Here is an 18,864-nt window from a genome sequence, read left to right on the forward strand (position 1 = left end):
CGTTTTAAATATCTGATGATATAAATGTGTATTTCTCCTTTTAACCAATGGAGGGCGGTACTAAAACATGGGACAGACATCAGTCAGCCACCTGTACTGGTGAAAACTTTACACATCTACAGCATGACACCATGGAAGGAAGGAAACTTTTCACAGAAGCATTAAGAAATGTATGCAGTTTAGATGAAAAAGAAAACATTTAGGACACGACAGAAATAGAATTACAAATATCACTGATGGCAGAGTACAGTCATGCTAAATCACCACTTTGTCCTTTACAGGAAAATCTCCAGACCATTTCTCTTATTTTGGTAAACTCTTCGGGACAAGGACGTGAGTGTTGATGTCATGTTTGAGGAATGCATCATGTCTCCTCACAGTTTGTCCTTCTCCTTGGAGACAGCGGAGCAGACCTATTCTTAACTAGGCCTGGCACAAAAATGGGCCTGTGGACTCTGGATCGGATACACTGTGATGTCAATGGCTTTTAATTCATGTTTATTTTGGGGCAGCAGGAGTCACAGGCCAAAAAAGAGGAGCACATGTTAGGCTCTCTTTCTCACACACACTCAGGCTCCCACAGGGTTGGGTTCGGAGAAGCCTTCCCAACACAATCCTCTTCTATGGAAGCAGGTCGAACAAGGACAGCAGAACATCCTCACAGCAACCTGACAGAGACCCACCAGCTGTGAGAGCAAACTCAAGCCCAAGTGTTTTAGTCGGCTGCATGTACCCCAGAGCTGAGAGGGTGGAGCGGAGGGGGGTTTGCTCTCGTCAGACAGCAGGCGGGCGAGTTTGCCCGAGCAAAGCAGAGCTGTTCAGATAAAGCCGTCTGAATCCCTTTAATGTTTTTTTTTCCATCCACTCCCCTCATCCAGGAGTTACTTGTTCTGACCTGCACGGTCCCAGACTCCCTGTCAAGGACATCAAGCAAATGTGCACATCCACGCTGACACACATTCTGACGCTGACTTCATTCATGATTTATCAGCAATACGTGTGAGACGACAAGGATAGTTCAGTCCAAGCCTTTGCAAGATTTCCACGTCAACAGCTCTCAAGGAAATTGATGCAGTCGGACACGACTGGCTCACCAACTCGGACAGCAATTATAGCCCGTTAATAATGTGGAATTTAGTATTTAACATGCATTCCTTATTGATTTATAAATAACCTGGAAAATATCATACAGTAAGACAGGAAGGAAATTCCAACATCCGCTTCATCTTTGTTGGGATCTAAGTCTTCGTGGCTTGCTTTGTTCTTTGACTCGTAAGTGTCTGGGTGAGGTATGTGCTATTTCTACCTCAGGCTCACAACACCCACAGACCTGTGGTGTTGTAAGCGTTTCTTGGGGCTGTGGAATCTAGTTCCTGTACTAGGCATGAGGTTTTGCTCTCATGTTAGTGTCACAGCAATGCCTAGTTCAAACAGTCCCTCTGTTATTCTGCACACTCCTGTATGTCACAGACATGCATCCTCCACCTATCCACCTCTCTGCCCGCCACCCTACCAGCGACCACAGTCCTTTCTGAGGATGTGGAGCATTTTGCGTCCCAGGGTCGACTTCCATGGTTTAACCAGGCTCTTGGTGTTGATCATCAGTCGGCCGCTCTTCCAGTCCTCATGACCAGCGACTACATACTCAGATCCTGGATGAGAGAGCAGAGCGTCACTAATATTCACAGGAGAAAATCACTTTATATAAAAAAGAGTGCACATCATTACATAACTATCATCAACTGCTGCTGCTATGGCTTGCTTGGATGAATGTTGCCAGAAACGATTATTGGGAAAGGGTTAGCTGTGGAATAGTCTCATAACAGAGAGGTGGCTCTAATCTTTAAGCTGTAAATGTTCAATCTAAATGAGTGATGTTAGGACATTGGCAGCGACTTCAAGCCTCCACGAGCAGTGACAAAGATCCTCTATTCTATCCTCTATCAGCACAAAGATGACAGATTGTTCACTCAAGAGTCAACTAATTAAGACGCCCTTCTATTCTGGGCAATAAAGGTTTTCACTAGAGGTGGTTGCAGCTGACCTGGGTTGAGGATGGGACAGGTACAGCCTTGGGTGGTCCAGGACTCTGGGTAAAGGGAGACGCTTCCCCTTTGGATCTTCATCTGAGGGTTCTGGTACAAGACTTTCTTGACCTTGACCTCCACCTCTGCATGGGAGCCTTTATCATGTGCTGACATTACCTTCACCACCAGCACTGCCAAGGGAACACAAAGAGTCATTCAGCAAATTAGTGGTCTAAAAAAACTACAAAATACAATTTCCACTTCTCAAACTTTTATTTGTTAATGTGGCCTTGGAGGAGATTTTCATGTCAAGGAAAAGAGTGTTGACGTCAGCATTTTTTTTCTTGGCTTGGGTTTTGGAGACTGTAAATCCTCGACAGAAAATCTGCATTTTTTGTGGGTGCATATGTGGGAGTGTCTAATGAAAAGATGCAGGATGTGGACTAAAGATATCTTGACCTCCGCCACGTCAATTTGAGGTGCAATACAGCATTTTAAGCAAGAATAGGTGAAACCTAGTATATGGCTGGATCGTGTGTGCTTAATTGCAGATCACATGACATGAATAAGCTACATTTGAGTAAAATGTTACAAAAGCACTTACAAGACTAAAACTTTGTACTCACATCTTAAGATGTTATAATGAAGCAAATTATGTGTACCATAATGTGTACTCATTATGGTACACATAATGAGTTTGGTGAGTTATAATAAATGTAAGTTTAAAATGTGTTTGCCTACAAGACATCTTCTTGGAATAATTAGACAAGATATCAAGTGGAACAACCAACATTTGGAGATCTAATGGGTTTTAAACAGACTCAATTATGTTGTTGAATAGTCTCACCCTCCTTCATTGACTCACATAATACGGAATCAATTCCCGCTGTCAAACACTTACCGTAGTCATACTCCGCAGCACAGAAGAGTTTAGGGCTGCCAAGGGTTACTTCTACGCACTCACATTTCTCTGCAAAAATAAAACATGCTTAATAAGAATCTTATAAATCTATAGATTCAAGATCAGAACAGCTGCAAATATCTGTTGAGTGTGCAGAGTGTTACGTGTGATATGACCTGTGACTCACCAGAGTGGTGCAGTGCAGAGAAAAGCTCCTCTCCCCTAAAGAGTGCCGTCTCCCTACTATTGCTGCTGTGTCCCATGTGGCCGGTGGCTGTATAGAAGACCTCCACATCTGAGCTGTGCCGCAGAGGTAAAACCAGTCAGAGGCAGGGCTCCGCTCAGTGTTAATCATCCAGAATGCACTCTGCCTCCACACCATACAATCAATTCATCTGAGCACAAATACATACGGTATTAAGTCTTGGCTCTCACCCAGAAATGCAGTCACCGGTGTAGGGGTCACAGTCGCCAGTGCAGTCACATGGACGGCAGCCGTATTCGTGAAGCCCCCAGTATCCCAGCATGCAGCTGTCACAGCGGGGGCCTCCGACACCGGGCTTACAAGTGCACTCCCCGCTGCTGGGGTTACAGAGAGTGCTTCCTCCTGAGAGGACAGAGCCTACAGGGTGGCAGGAACAGGCTGCAGAGGAAAAGGGGGACAGAACAAGAGGACTGCATGTTAACATTTCTGTTTGTAGGTCAAAAGACCCGTCTCCTTTTCTGGCACAGACCTCGGAGCCCTCAGTATATGTATGCATAGGACAAACACCCTTGTAGGATCGCACACAAACAAATTCAGAGTGTACACAATGAACTCCCACGGCAATATAAAATATTTGCTGCATTTTATCATCCTCCCTTAACAAGACACAAGTTGCGGATGTGTACGCAACGTGCTTTAAAGCAGCTGCTGCAAAAACAAACAGTAAACCGTGCCGCCCGATGATCCCTTTGCGATGACAGATTGATTTTTGTAACGGACTCGCTTCATCTGTTTCCAAAAACGGCATGTTTGGTCTTAAAATTGCTTCAGCATGCCTGGCGGGGGCAAAGGGCAAGAATGGGAAAAATGTGCTCGCATGGTCCATGGGAAATTCCTCCATTGTTTGCAATTACAGTCACATTCCAAAACAGTGCGGTCGCCGTCATTCCTGCTAAGGAGCGGACTAGAGTCATCTTACTATCTCATCACCGGGGAGGCAGTGACTCAGAAAAGGTGCTGGGCAAAAACACCCTTATCAAAGAGATCAATCCGCTTTAATCTGATGGCTCAAGAGAAAAATCTCATCTCCATTACGGCCCTCAACATATCAAAGGCTCCCCCCTCTTAATTGGAATTTTCTGCTGGCATTCATCCAGACAGAGTTATGGTTTAAGGGTCATGGTTTACCTTTGCAGGAGTCAGGGGCCGTTTTTGGTCGACTGGGGTCCCTGAAGAAGCCTTTCTTGCAGTTCTGGCAGTGACGGCCCTCTGTGTCGTGTTGGCAGCCGTCACACACGCCGCCGCTCCGCCGTCCCGTCGCCAGCCACAATCCGCGACTGAGGTGACAGCTCTTGGCGTGTCCGTTACACTTGCACTCTGGGTTTAGATGGACATACACAATCAAGCGCATTGAGGCGTTTTGTTCTTTGCTCAGCTGAACTCTCAAAGCCCTGACGACAACGGCTACAACTCTCACAGTGTAGCCGACATTAAAAAAAAAGAGCTCCGTTATTCATCTTGCACGAGTGTCTAAAAGGTCACATGTGATTTATGAGACTTAATTCATTTTTCCAGATACGTCTACACGCTGCGTGTCTTTCTGTGCGTTTGACTCCCTCGCCCCATCACTCACTCTGGCACTCATGCGGCGTCCCTGTGATGCCGTTGGCAGCCTGCCAGGGTCGGTCATTATAGAGAGGTGCACAGCGCTCACAGTGGTGGCCGGCTGCGTTGTGTCTGCATACACACTCGCCGTGGACCTGCCGGGCAAACACCACAGGAAACAATCTATTCATTTGATTGTTTGCTTCAGGAACATTGCTTGGTTAAAAGTGAGCAAGGAGTGTTGCGACATGCTTCCCATTGCATTATAGCGCAGTGTGCTCTGCACTCTACGAGCTTTATGTTCAGTTGAACATCTTCATTCAAAACCACAGTGGTTACACACCGTGCAGCTTATTGCTGGCTGCGTAACATGTCTACACCCCTTAGACCATGTTCCTTCTAGAATAACACAATAAGAGACTGTAGGTTGTTAAAGCATTAGGTTGAATACCATAATTAAGTTTTCCACATCCTTAAATCCCTGTAATGGTAGGTAAAGATGTGGCCTAATATCCAGTCTTCAGCTTCAGTGGCACATACCATCGCACGGCTGAGTAACAAGGGAGTGGCTGGACAAAACACGAAACCCTCTAGTCCCCAATCTCATCACATAACAAACAGAAATGGAGACAACATGAAGCAGTCAGCAGCCTTCGGCATGACGCAACATCTCAGTACGTTTTCACAACAGAGGGTGGAGTATCGTGCACCTGTAGCCTAAGCGGCTAAAATCCGGCTCAAAATCGCTCACCGTGTTGCTGGTCTTCTGTTGGCTGGGTTGGAAGCCCACGGCTGGTACACAGTGGTCAGCATGTCCATTGCAAAGGCAACTGCCTTTGACGATAAAATCATAGATGGCATAGTGGTCTGTGGGGAGGACGGCTGCCCCGGGTTGTTTGGCCTGGCAGGGACACTGCTGGCGCTGCAGCAGGCGGACTCTGAGGTTGGTGATCATGAGCTGGACCTGGGCAGCTGGTCCAAACGGGTCCACTGAGCGCCAGGGCGACAAAGATCGATAGATCACCTGGAGAATGAAGTAGAGAAGACAATTTCTCAAAAACCTGTGTCATTCGTAAAAGCTTGTTTGACAAGTGAAAAACCTCAGAGATGCTGACAGACCATGTGGAAAACATAACTTATGTCAGTGTCTCTTATTTCTTGGTCCATCAAATACAAAATAGGCATCAATCTGATTCCCCTTTCGTGCTCCTCAAATAGCTGCTATTATAAGATAATCAGACTAGCTCCAAAGTAAACAAATGGTTCTTGTTGGTCCTTGTTAAGTTTAGATGAATGTTGATGTTTCAGATACATCCTCTCGGGCTGTTTATGAAAATGTGCGCAGGCATAAAATCATGACTCTTCATTGAAACATGAGGAATGGAAAGGGTCGGACAAACAATAAGAAGTGTGTTATTTTTACGTAAATAAAAGGAATAAAGGGAAGCATCAGTGCATACGTTGTAGAACCAATATAAACATCAATGTGGACAAACTATATCCTCAGTACAGGTCCCATAGCTTTTTACACAACATTTTTGATGTCTTTGGATGTTGAGCAACAGATACATCAAATATAAAGGCTGACAGGCTTATAGAAGAGAGCTGACATACTGTAGACCCGTGCTGGTTTGAAATACACAGCGATTATGAGATCAGTCAAAGCCATATATTCATTCAGACGTTCAAACTTCCAACGTGGCTCTAGTGAGAGTCTCTCTTACACCATCTGTGTGAAAAAAATGGCCTGCTCATGATTTATCAGTGATCAGACTGCCTGGGATGATAAAAAAGCATCGAGGGAACATCAGAGGAACATTGAGATTCTAGCCGTGCATGTCAAAGCAGTTTGCGGCTTAGAAGGCTGGCCTAACAAAAAAGTCTCCCACAGCCCATCAGAGGAGGTCAGTTTACAAAGCAACTGTTTGCTAAGTGGGTTGTGTGATATCAGCTCGGTGCATCCGGGCCAATAAATAGACATGTTTTGATGTCTGGGAAAATAAAACCACAAACCAATATTGAAACCTTTTCTGTGAGGGAGAGCAACCTCAAAGATTACTGATCATTGGCCCTTGACCCAACTGTATGTGATCATATTGTGTTATCCATCCATCCGGGGTCACAGGGTCAGATAGTCCACACAGGGTTGGTGGGACTGGAGGTGCATGTGTCAAATAAACAGAGGACTGTTATCCAGGGGACCATGGTTCGTGCCTTGTGTTCATAGTTTGAAGCTTTGCAACACTGACCAAGCTGCATTATTGTATCCACTAGAGAGAGTTGGTTTCCTACTCACCTGCAGAAGCTGTATCTGTATTTGTCCCCCCAACCACACCTCTCTCATGCCACCCTGCAAAAGTCACTTCCCTGCCCCTACTCACCTCTCCTCTCGTACAAGGTGTCGCTCCTGAATACTTGGACGTGCATGTCGCTCCACTCTCCCCGACTGGCAACCCCTCTGTCAGTCCAAACGCCTCCTCACAGTCGCTGGCAAAATACCCGAGAGCCCTCCATGTGCGCCCGTGGTCTTGGGAGCGCTCCAGCACCATGGCAGCCGGGCGGGGTGAGCGGAACACCAGGATCAGATGGGTGAGGAGAAACTCCGTTTCCAGGTCGAGCCGGAGCGTCTCCTCCTCCACCCCTCCAGCGGACTGCCACCAAGTGTCCGGGTAGCGGAAAGAGGAGTCGCTCATGGCCGAGGGAGGGTGCGCCTGGCCGGGGATAGCAGAGTTGCACTCGCTGCACTTTGCCGCCGAGCAGGACTCCTTGCTACGGGGGGGAGCCGTTTCTTCGTAGAGGCAGTAGGGCTCCGAGGAATTGGAGCCGCAGACCGACTGGGTGCTCAGGACTCTGCCCGGGGCCAAGTTGCCCATGCGGGGGTTGCAGGCGCGACCGGAACAGCGGCTCTCCACCGCTGGACCTTTGGAGTTAGACGCGTCTGGTAACAAAAGGGAGCGTTCATGTTAATTTAAAGTTAAGCACTTCAGTTGTTCATGGCTGGCCATTAGGCTACTACAAAGATCGAGGGTTCGGTTCCCGCTCCCCCAGCCCTCCCCATGTGATGCTAATGATGAGGCACAAGGATAAAACGTCTCATAAGAAGTAACACAAAGTCCACAACTCACCGGCTGACAGAAGAGAGGACGCGCACACCGGGAGGATGAAGGTCCACAGTCTCATCCTGAACTGCTCACCTGTCCTCTATAAAAGCAGGAACGCGCCCTCAGAGGCTTGGTCCGATTATATCCAGTCGTTAATAATCCAACACATTCCAAAATAACTACTTACAAACGACGAGAGAAGTGAGAAAACTCAACTCAGACGTGGAGTAGAAATAACGCTCATCCTCCTTCAATTATCCAGCCCGCGCACTTCAATCTGCTGTCGAGAATCCACTGACATTTGGGAATATGAAGAGGTTAGCACCGCCCGCCCCTCATGTCTTCCCCCTGACCCCGCCCACGCTGCTTCCTAAAATCAGACTTCTCAAACCTCAGTGACTTTACTGTGTTTAAAGGGAATGTTTTCATTATGATGATGACACTGTCACCTTATGAGCCTCATACATAAGAGCATTAGTTTCCCCCCCTCTGCATTCCTCAATAAGCACTTATAATGAGAGCAGTTGGATGCCATCAGATTGAGAGTAAAGCAGGGTCTAAAACAATAAGCGCGACATTTAGATTGCCTCTAGTAACCACCCAGGCACTGCCCCACAAGCATGTCATTGTGCTGCATTCCTGTCACATCTCACCACTTATTTCTAACCGCCACTCATTAACCACGCTTTACCTGCCTCACCGTCAGACAGACCTGGACCTGAGGGGTCACGCAACCCTTGACCCCAATGATCATCCAGTCGCATGCCATTTGTGTTTAAACTTTAACGCCGACGTCATCTCATTGAGTCAAGAGACATTCCAACAACAACAAAAAACGTTAACGCGATACTACAGGCAGCTTTGCCAGTGGCTAACAAAATATATCATAATCACTTGATACCATGTAAACGTGTGGAGTAGACGGGCTGATGAGCGAAGATGAAAAGGGAGCAGTGTCAGTGGGAATAGCATGATACCTGTAGGAGGCATGACGTCGGGAGTGATCTGTTCTCACTGTGAATGTGGCCTGTCACATGAATCATCCTCTCATATGTGTGTATACGTTACAGGAGAGGAAGGGGGGAGCATTCCCTGCCTCTTCCCTAAGGCAGCCCCGTATCAGGACATTCCTTGAATGCTGCCGCTCTCGTCACAGCGGTGGCCTCCTCTTGTTTAAAAGGGACAGGGTTCACGTCTGTGTGTTTTTAGATTTGCATGGGTTATTTCGGTTGTCTCCGGATGATCCCGCCGGGGCAAAGGGGTGATGCACCTTGAGCTGTTCTTTTTGTACATCACTTGCATGTTTTTCGATCCTCAAATCCCAGGAGTCGCCGTGAAAAATGTCGCAGAGGAAGGATGTCTAATCTTGGCCGGTCTGTGATGTCTTCCCTTGGCTGTATGAAAGCGATGCTCATGACAAACAAATTCCTTTTACTCTCTTTGACTTCAGCTGCTTGTTGTTTCTGTCTCTGTTACACAACTTCTGCTAAACCCACAGTAGATTGTTACCACTCTCTATGATAATGGTATCAATCTTCTCATCTAAGTCTCAGCAAGATAGTGAATAAACGGTCCAGCTATTCCTTTAAGAGAAGACACTGTCCTCTTATCCCATTAAAAATTAAAATAATGTTAGACGTTGGGGTTACGTCATTTACACATGAAATATTGGGATGGAGTCCTCCTCTCATGTTAAATGTGTGGTGCTGGACCTCCATCTGGCTTCGTCATCTAATGACCCAATAAGATGACAGACGTGGGGCCGTTCCACTGCCACCGGCCGGCTTTATTTCCAGACTGTAAAAGGATATGGTCCCCCCCCCCTCATGCTGCCATGTCACCTTGTACCTTCAGCTCACTGAACCGTCTCGGCCCTTGCACGTAATCTGTCTACTCTCCTGTAAAAGCCAGACAAAAAGCCAGACATGCTCCAGGCATGGAGGGAAGGTGCCTTGCCCGCAGGCTCCAAACACCTTCTGTCACCGCTTTGCTTGCTCTTCGCCTCCATTTTTATGACGTTTATCGCTGCTATCTGTCTGCTTTTCCCTAGCCATAACATTCCCCTCGCCCACATTTTATCAGCTTCTTTGATCTGAAGTGACACAAAAATGAAACAGGGCCTATATTATGTAAATATTCATCCTAAAATGCAACTCTTCCCTTGATCTAACTCATTTGGCATTAACACTATTAGTTATTCATATTATACAATGACAGTAGTAAGACTCTTTATCCTACTTAGCACAGGAAAAGGCCTCCACTACCCCTCCACACACATTTCCTCAACCCTCTCCGCCCAGGCACTTCTGGAAGTTTATACTCTATATTTCACGGCACCTTTTGACACACTCTTTTAGTGCACAGGAAAGACTCAACAGATGACCGAGCACAAGCCTGGTTTTAAGAGTGGACACAGAAACAGGGGAACTGTGGGAGTTTCACGTTCATAAAAACCAGGCTGGCGGATGTGTCCCAGGTTTATTTTTTAGTGTTATGAGGGAAACGGAAAACCCACAGAGGGTTAAAGCGTACCTGTGGCATGTCATCTGCCATGCGGCATGAATAAAAGCCATTTTCAGCATTGTGATCATGTTTAAACATAGCACAAACCACAGGTGTGAGTTCCTCTTGTGTATCCGACGGATGATAGCTGAGAGAGCAGACCAGAAATAATGTGTTTGCATGTGACGGGATAGAGGATGGGACTTGTTAAGTGACAGGATTCACTGTATCCCTGTTGCATACTAAATATAAATTTCTCTGGTAATACTTTTTACATTTTAAACATGAATTTCTGAGTTTCATTTTCTTTTTTTTTATTTGTTTTTCTATCACCTGCATCATCATTCATATGGGTGGAGAGATCACCCCCATGTTTCGTCAGTTATAACCAATAATAGCTCTGCAATTCATTGTTTATGTCCAAATGTTGAATTCTGTGAAGATGCAGTCAAATCACTATTTTGCACATAGAAACGTTGTGTTGTAAAGTGGAATCATTTCTCACAGCTGGACAAGGAGGTGATGTTCCTGCAGACACATAATTCAGGAAAAATACATTTTTACTTGATATTTGTGAACATTTCAAAAAATGGATTTGGCCATAGTTCTCCACAGCAACGGCTCGGTTAACAATCATTAGGAAACGCATGGTTCTGTCATTTCCTGTCAGCACAAAAGTGCACAGTAAAAAATATTGTGGAACCTCCAGCACACCATAAAAAAAAGACTTAGTGTACACTTTATAGTATTTGCATGCAGTGTGGAAACGGGACACAGAGATGTGGTTGGCACAATGTCAGAGTGTTTGATCTTCATCGTGCAGGGCTCATTAGGAAAAAACTGGTTTCCATTATGCATAGCAAAACACTGAGGGCGTAGGTCTTTCAAAAATGTTCATGGGTCACATGGGCCAGCCCATGAGCTTGTGACAGACATGGTTACCTTGAGGGCAGATTGAAGACGGCTGGCAGTTGTTAATCATGAAGATGCCTTTGGGCTGTTCCGAGCTAAAATGTTGCAGAGAGAAAATAGCTCCATCATTTAGAGATCATTCTGTACCGTTTCAGTGCATTCTCCTTCAGTGTACTCCTTTACCGAATAAGAACATCAGGAGGAAACCTTTGAAAGTCAGAGGATAACCATAATGTTTGAGATGTTAAGCCGTCTATTAGTGGTTATGATTGATGGCAACATGCCTGGCAGATCCACCCTTCAGACTTTTACCTCAGGCAGGTGGGGTTAAGTAGCTCCCTGTGGATCTTCAGTTGAGGGACAGACAGGATTATAATCTCAGTAAAGGATGGAGTAGATTCAAGGCTGCCTGTGCTATGAGAGGAATGTGTGCTGCCTCACTAGCGTGACCCTGCTGTAGGCTCCGTGTCTGTCGTAATGTACTGTATGTCGAGGCAACTAAATATGCAACATGTTGCCTTTCTGTCTGACAGGTCAGGACAAGATGGATTTAGTTCCATTTGGGGTGAGTAGACTGTTAGAGAGCAGCCTGACAGCAACCATTGCTATTCATCACGTTAAGCCTTTAATATACCTTGCTGAAAGAAATGATTGGCGTCACTTTTCTGCTCAGCAGTCATTGATTTTCAGTTTACATCTCAATGAAAGAAGAAATACTCGGATCCTTCCAAATGTAGTATCAAAATAGCTACATATAAATAAATAAGCTCTCAAATGAAAATCCTGGAATTAAAACAATATATCCTCCCTAAATATAATTTGGTGGAAGTAGAAAGTAGCATGGAATAGAAATACTCACCTGCGCTGTCAGAAGATGCTGGTGTTTTCCAGGAGTGGTGTTTTTCCCGTCACAGACACCAATATCTGCTCAGAATGTACTTCCCCTCTCTGGTGAATGTACAATGGGTTTATTGAGGCTAAAGGCTCATTCTGCAGGTGGTATATCTCTTGCTTGGCACTGGTATGTAACAATGTGAGGAATTGCAGTTTGAAATTGTTGGTGTGAACGCTGGAAGCAGGAAGCATTCACACCATATGGCCTTCTACACGCAAACATTCCATTTAATATTATTCCTCCAATGATTTTTATGGGCTTTTATTTTTCAATGTAGAAAATCTATGCAAAAATTTAACTTAAAACGCATCAATTAAACATTACAACAATAGTGCATGCATGGTATTGCTTTTCTCATTCATAGCTTTGGTACTATAAATATTAAACATTTCCCATTTCAAATGAATGTTCAAACTTGACACAAATTCACACATTTTTATTCATATTCTGCTGCTAACTAATCAGTCAAACATTCACGTAGATACTCCATTCAAACTTAAAAATGTTCCACTTCTTCCATACATTAAGGATGTTATTCAACATTCAAATCCCATTCAAGTATTTTAGAGAAATAAACTGTCTTTGAAGCTTAGTAAAATGCCTTTCTCACCTTTTTACATGCGTGTACGTGGTTTAAAATCTTTAAAATCTATACTTTTCTTAGTTCTCATTACAGTTTTCACTCATTATTTCAGGTAAAAATGAAGAAATGTTGGCTCTTTCAAACAACGTCACTGTGGAAGCAAGAAGACCATTCTGCTGCAGGAGCCTGACACTAGAGGATCGCCAACCAACCGCGACATAGGCTCACATGTTAACTCCAAACTGTGTCAGTTATCTAACCTGCTCTCATTCTCAGACAGACACAGCTGATTGAGATGAGCTAATTAATGTACTCGCTCTACAACACGCAACAAGGGCTGGACCACTTTTTCCAAATAAAAGCCACAGAGGGTAACTCAGGACAAGGAAGTTAAATAATAGCCCCCAACTCTCACTGTATCAGGGAAACAGGGAACAACCTAGTTTTCCAAAATAAAAGCACCAGAACATAACTGAATCTTAACAGGGAATAATGCCATTTATTAAAGTGAGTTAATGATATTCATACAAATTAAAACAATTCCCACATTTTCCAAATATTCCGACAGCTTCATCTTCTTCTTTCCCATTTAAGTCAGTATTGCAGTGTAACATCGGCTTTTCAAAAAATCTTCAATTATATCAAAACACTCTTGGTATTATTCAACTTTTCAATGACCTTCATACTAATTATACCCATTCCCACTTTTTCCAACAATTTCTACTTCTTCACTTCCTTACGCATTTGAACCACCAACTCAGCGTAGCATTGGCTTTTCAGAATCACTACGCAATTTCTTCAGAATTAGCTTTTCAAGGTTGAAATTGAAATCCCCCTTGCAAGATTAATAAAGTATACCTGGCAGGCTATAGAGGCTCCACTGTCAATATGACAAATACATAAAAGGATTGTGATACAACACCTGAAAAATCCTCCTTACATGCAATCAGCTGGCAAACCCCCAATGTCCTGATACTCCTGAGAAGGTCTTGAAATGAAGCACAAAATATTCAAAATTAAGTAAACTTCAAAAAAGGAAATTATTTGACCTGATTCAAGGAAACAAGACTAGGTGAAACAGCTGGACTGTGTGTGGTCAATGTGATATAAAGTACTACATTTGAGTTAAATGTTACAAGACTAAAACTTCGTACTCATATCTTAAGATGTTTGATTAGAAAGATCTTATTATAAAGCAAATGACACTCATTATATGGCAGCTCATTCATTAGTCAGTATTTTGGTCATACAGTGAAAGAAATGAGCCTACAAAGCTGGAAGCATTTCCTGTTTTTCATTAATGTGTAACAATATACACTGTTGCCCTGTTGACTGCCTGACTAAATATCGTATTGGTGAGGAGTTTCAGGCTAATTATGGCTAATGCTATTAAAAATGTAGTAAGTAGTTCACTCGATTCTCCAATGATGCACTTGATCAGTCTTCTTCCTACTTACTTACTTATAGTGTTGGCCCTCTACGGGTCCAGCCAAAAGTTGGGGATTACTGCCATCTAGTGGCATTTCGTTTGAAAGAAGGCTGATGTCGATATTTTAATGGATGCAGGAATGTTCACAGTAAATTGTAGTCATTTGTGTGGTTTTGATGTGCAAAGCAAAGCTTGCGAATGATAAATCCTATTTACAGTTAAAATGCAGTTATCTTGATATGCATTTTACAGACGGATCAATAAATGCATATGAAGAGGAGTTTTACAGAGCAGGACTAAACCAAGATCTTTAGCAGCACACTATGAAAGCAGCACATAATACACATTACCAAAACCACACACACTATCCATTTCTAACCAGTTAATATTATAGTCAGTAATTTGTGCATCTCACTCAGGGTTAAGACCACACTGCTGTCTGTAGAAACTGCATTTACAACGTTAGCTTCGCCCTAATGTCACTCGTCGTAATGTTACCGCTAAATGTGCTTTCATTGAAAGCTAATGAATGCCGTTAGCTAGCTGTGTGGACGTACTTTCGTCACGTGTATTTCCGTAATTATCAGTAAACTCACTAATAAGTGCACCATGCATGGACATTAAATTCACACGTTCGGATCTTGGCGGCATGGTCCCTTCGATAGCTCAGTTGGTAGAGCGGAGGACTGTAGAGGCATATGAAGCTGAAATCCTTAGGTCGCTGGTTCGAATCCGGCTCGAAGGAGACACGTTTTCTTTTCTTTTTTTAATTAAAGGTTAAACGACGGCACGCCGAGTGAATCACATCACGACTTCCGTCATGTTGTCAGGTCGATCTTTTGCAAGCACATCCAAAGTCGAAATCCATCATGTGACAGCCAATCACGGTGCGTAGACGTCCATTATCGGACAGCCAGGTGAAACGTGAGACTACTACAAGGCTCACTAGAAATTGTATCGCCTAAAATGGTTTATTTATGAACATCTGATGTTAATAATGTAAGTCTTAAATAAAAGTACTGAGCATCATTATAACGTTTGTGAAGTGTGCCCCCAAACATAAGCAAACTTTATATGGGAATATTGGTTTGTTTAAATTGATTAGATTAATTGATGTTTTGAAACAGGTTTGGTGTCATCTGAGAACATTTGGGTGTCAGTTACATGTTAAATCGGACACATTTTTGCTCAAACACTTCTAGCAAGGGCCCAAACTGTAGGAAATGATGTTAGAAATATTTCATTCTGGTGTTACCTTATACAAAGACACTGTTGGTTTATATTATTGTCTTTCGTAGCCTATTGAACACACTTCTTTTTTTGCATTTCATTCAGTGATGAGCATTTGTAAAGTCAAGTCAATGCAGAAAAAACTGAATGCAGCTGTTATTAAGTTTGTAAAAGACTACGATTGCAACACCACAAATGAGCTTGTTCAGACATGCTGGGCACAAAATGACATTACAAAGTCTTCGTCGTAGGATCAAGCTATTTCTGTGCACAGCAGACTTCTGCCCCCTCCGCTCCTATCTGTGATGTTTGTGTAACCTTTGAATATGTTGACCAATGCTGTCTCTGCATGTCTGGGACAGAGGCTTTACCCTCCTCAGGTGGTTGAACGCAGCACCTGGAGGTGGCAGAGTGGCTGCTCAGCTTGGACAGTTAGGTGCTGCTTAACTGGAAGCTTCAGTTAAACTACCTTCCCTTAGGTTCAGCACGAGGAACAAAAACACTGTGAATGTAAAATATGCACACTCTTCTCTGTTTATGCTGAGTGTGTATAGCATGTAGACACTGGACTGAAAGGTAATTAAATTACTTATAAACATGTGCTCTTAAGAACCAGATGAAGACCATTTTTGTTTGCTCATCCTCACTTACATTAGATAAAGATTTATCAAATAAAATATACATTTCCCTCTGAAAGGCTGTGGAGTAGAAGTACAAATCAGCATACAAATACTCATATAAAGTACCTTAAAATTATAGTGCAGTACTTACTTTCCACTTTTTCTGTTACCCAACATTTTATTAACAGAACAGTGATGAAGAGATATACTGCTAATGCAACACTATCAGTTCTTCTACCACTACTACACCTGAAAACACACCAGAAACAAGTCGTAATCGTTGAGTAAAGTCATCTCTGTCAACCACAAACAAACCCTAAATGTACGGACAGAACAGGAATAATGAGCAGAAAGCAGGGATTGTGTAATCATACAAACCAGTAAAGATTGCAGTTTAATAAACTTTTATCGTTGCGTTGTCTAAGATGGAAATGTACAGATGACAATGGTTTAAGATTTCATGTAATTACACCAGCAAAACATTTAATCACAGGAATGTTTGTGCTCTATCATTAAAACAATTGGATATGCAAGTGGAACAATGAATGAGGTAGTCATGGCAAATAACAACTAAATTAGGCACATTTTTTGTATAAATACAACTCTAATGCACAGCGATGTAGGGAAAGTTAGACACCCAATAATTACCAAAGAAACACCCAATTCTTAAGTTACCAAGATACCCTCAAGGATTAAAAATGTTATAAATCAAAGCGTGAATTTGGTCTACGGGGGTCACAATAACATTGTATCTTCAAATCAATCATTGGTCTTCAATCAAACATTTTGGGTGGCTTTGATTCTAATAGTCATACGTCTCAGTAACTGATGCTTTTAATTATAGTTATTGCAAAATAATACAAATTGAACACGTCTTCACTCATGACGAACACGCTTCCTCTGTGATGCTGGAGGCTCCAGAGAGAAGGCCGTGGGAGAGACAGGGCGGGACTCGGGGATGTACTCTGTCTGATACTTGTCGATATAAGGTTTGGCAACGTTCCACACCTGAGATTAAAATATAAACGTGTTACTTGAGAATCACGATGTTTCCGTTTATTTGGAGCTTGTACGGATATAGATTTGACACACTTTGCAGCCACAGTAAAAAAAAGACTTGTCACTTGCCTTCTGGTCAAGTAGAAGACGGTGAGCAGCTTCAATGTCTGGAGACATGAATCTGTCTTTAATCCATGGTCTGTTAATGGCAGAATAGTGGAGAGCATGAGGGGGGTCAGAAGTGGAACAGTGGATAAATATTAACTATCCTGTGCATCATTTCAGACCGAAAGTTTTGTACCTTGGCCACATCTGTTTGACTTACTTGACCACACTGCGCACAAGTTCATAGACCTTCTCCAACGGAGTGGTGGTACGAAGTGGGCGGAGGAACTCAATACCCTGACAGGCTGCCAGCAGCTCTATGGCAAGAACTGAGCACAGACAACATCCATTAGATTTGACAAAATGCAGAATCACTTTTTGAGTTCATTTTAAAAAAGGACAGTGTAATAAATGGCATCTTATTTAGGAAAGTCCTCATTTTAGTGCTAAGAAACAAAAGTCACAAAATTAAACCGTCTGATAGCACCTCTGTGTTTGCAGTATGCATACTGAACACAGAGTGGTTCATACTGGACTGGACCAAATCTTAGGTACGGCGTGACATGACATTGAATAATGTAGGAATTATTATTATTATATTATTAGGGCTTTAGAAAGGCTTAGTTTGGATTCAGTTAGAAAGGTTCTATGTGTTCCTTAAGGAGAGATTGTGGAGCGCATTGAAGGTGCTTGAGTCATTTCAAAGCTTGAATTAGTTTTGCAACGTGTCGATTTTAACCATAGGTTTAAGGTTTTTCAGTCTATTATCACATATTTCAACTACTTTTGTATCTTATTGTATTTTGTCTTGTGAATATGGACCAACATAAAAAGATTATTAGCTAGAGATTTAGTTTAGTTCTATTAACCTAAAGTTTTATAGCTAATAATTAAATCCACTCAACGACGTTTGATTTTCAACCATGCAAATATTTTTAATCCATTTTTAATCCTTTTTTCGTTTGAAACTTTTTTGTGGCACGGGAACTGGAACTTCAAAGCTTAAAAGTGAGGTGGTTATCAGATCTTTTTTTTTTTTTTAAACTGCTGATGCTGATGACCATTGACCTTTATACAACTCAACTATGCAGCAGATTGTGTAACTCAATTTGTTTTCGCTTTAAAGTTAGCCATGTTTTCTTTAGTGATTCAGTAATTTTGGTCTTGTGACTGATTAGTCTATTTGATAGCAGTGTAAAGAATCTCTCTGAAGTCCAGGGTACCTACGTAACATACAATTATATTCCGGTAATGTAATCTGCATCACAGTATTCAGCATTGTTATCCCGAAATGCCTCACAATTACTGTCATAGTTTTTTATAAAATATCAATAGTAGGAATAATCCAATCATACCTGGATTTTTAAAAAACAACCCTTACCCTGCTCCACATGCTCCACGACCCTCAGGGCTTTCCGAGCAGCCCAGCCTCCCATGGACACGTGGTCCTCTGTGGCAGCACTGGTGGACAAGGAGTCCACAGATGATGGATGACACAAAACTTTATTCTCTGAAACTAGACAGGGGAAAAGGAGATTAGAGTTAAAGTTCATGCTAAAACATTGACTAAAACGGGACATGAATACAGATAAATACACCATTTTTATTTTTAGTAAACATATTCTACATGAAATTCATCGTTCTACATTAAAACGTAGCCACATCTATATTAATGGACATAAAGTAACATATAATTCACTTTACTGATGTTGATGTTTAATTTAAATGTCTTGCACACGAACCCAAGGCG

General features: G+C 42.9%; 2 protein-coding genes across 2 annotated transcripts; both read right to left on the reverse strand.

Moving 5' to 3' along the window:
* Positions 1-88: 88 nt before the first annotated feature.
* Positions 89-8,080, reverse strand: LOC311018133 (netrin-4-like). Its single transcript, XM_084016947.1, has 11 exons — positions 8,027-8,080; positions 7,864-7,939; positions 7,120-7,676; positions 5,490-5,762; positions 4,767-4,893; positions 4,322-4,510; positions 3,364-3,571; positions 3,116-3,228; positions 2,929-2,997; positions 2,045-2,218; positions 89-1,652 (listed from the first exon to the last, which is right to left on the reverse strand). Exons 2-11 carry the CDS (start codon positions 7,916-7,918, stop codon positions 1,510-1,512), a joined length of 1,908 nt encoding a protein of 635 aa, XP_083873073.1. The 5' UTR covers positions 7,919-7,939; positions 8,027-8,080; the 3' UTR covers positions 89-1,509.
* An 8,186-nt stretch (positions 8,081-16,266) lies between these two features.
* Positions 16,267-18,755, reverse strand: LOC311018378 (histidine ammonia-lyase-like). The gene is made up of 4 exons (XM_084017311.1): positions 18,496-18,755; positions 17,335-17,443; positions 17,139-17,208; positions 16,267-17,018 (listed from the first exon to the last, which is right to left on the reverse strand). Exons 1-4 carry the CDS (start codon positions 18,713-18,715, stop codon positions 16,887-16,889), a joined length of 531 nt encoding a protein of 176 aa, XP_083873437.1. The 5' UTR covers positions 18,716-18,755; the 3' UTR covers positions 16,267-16,886.
* Positions 18,756-18,864: the final 109 nt, after the last annotated feature.

This window comes from Eutrigla gurnardus (assembly GCF_963514095.1).
Source record: "Eutrigla gurnardus genome assembly, chromosome: 9".
Classification (NCBI taxonomy): Eukaryota; Metazoa; Chordata; class Actinopteri; order Perciformes; family Triglidae; genus Eutrigla; species Eutrigla gurnardus.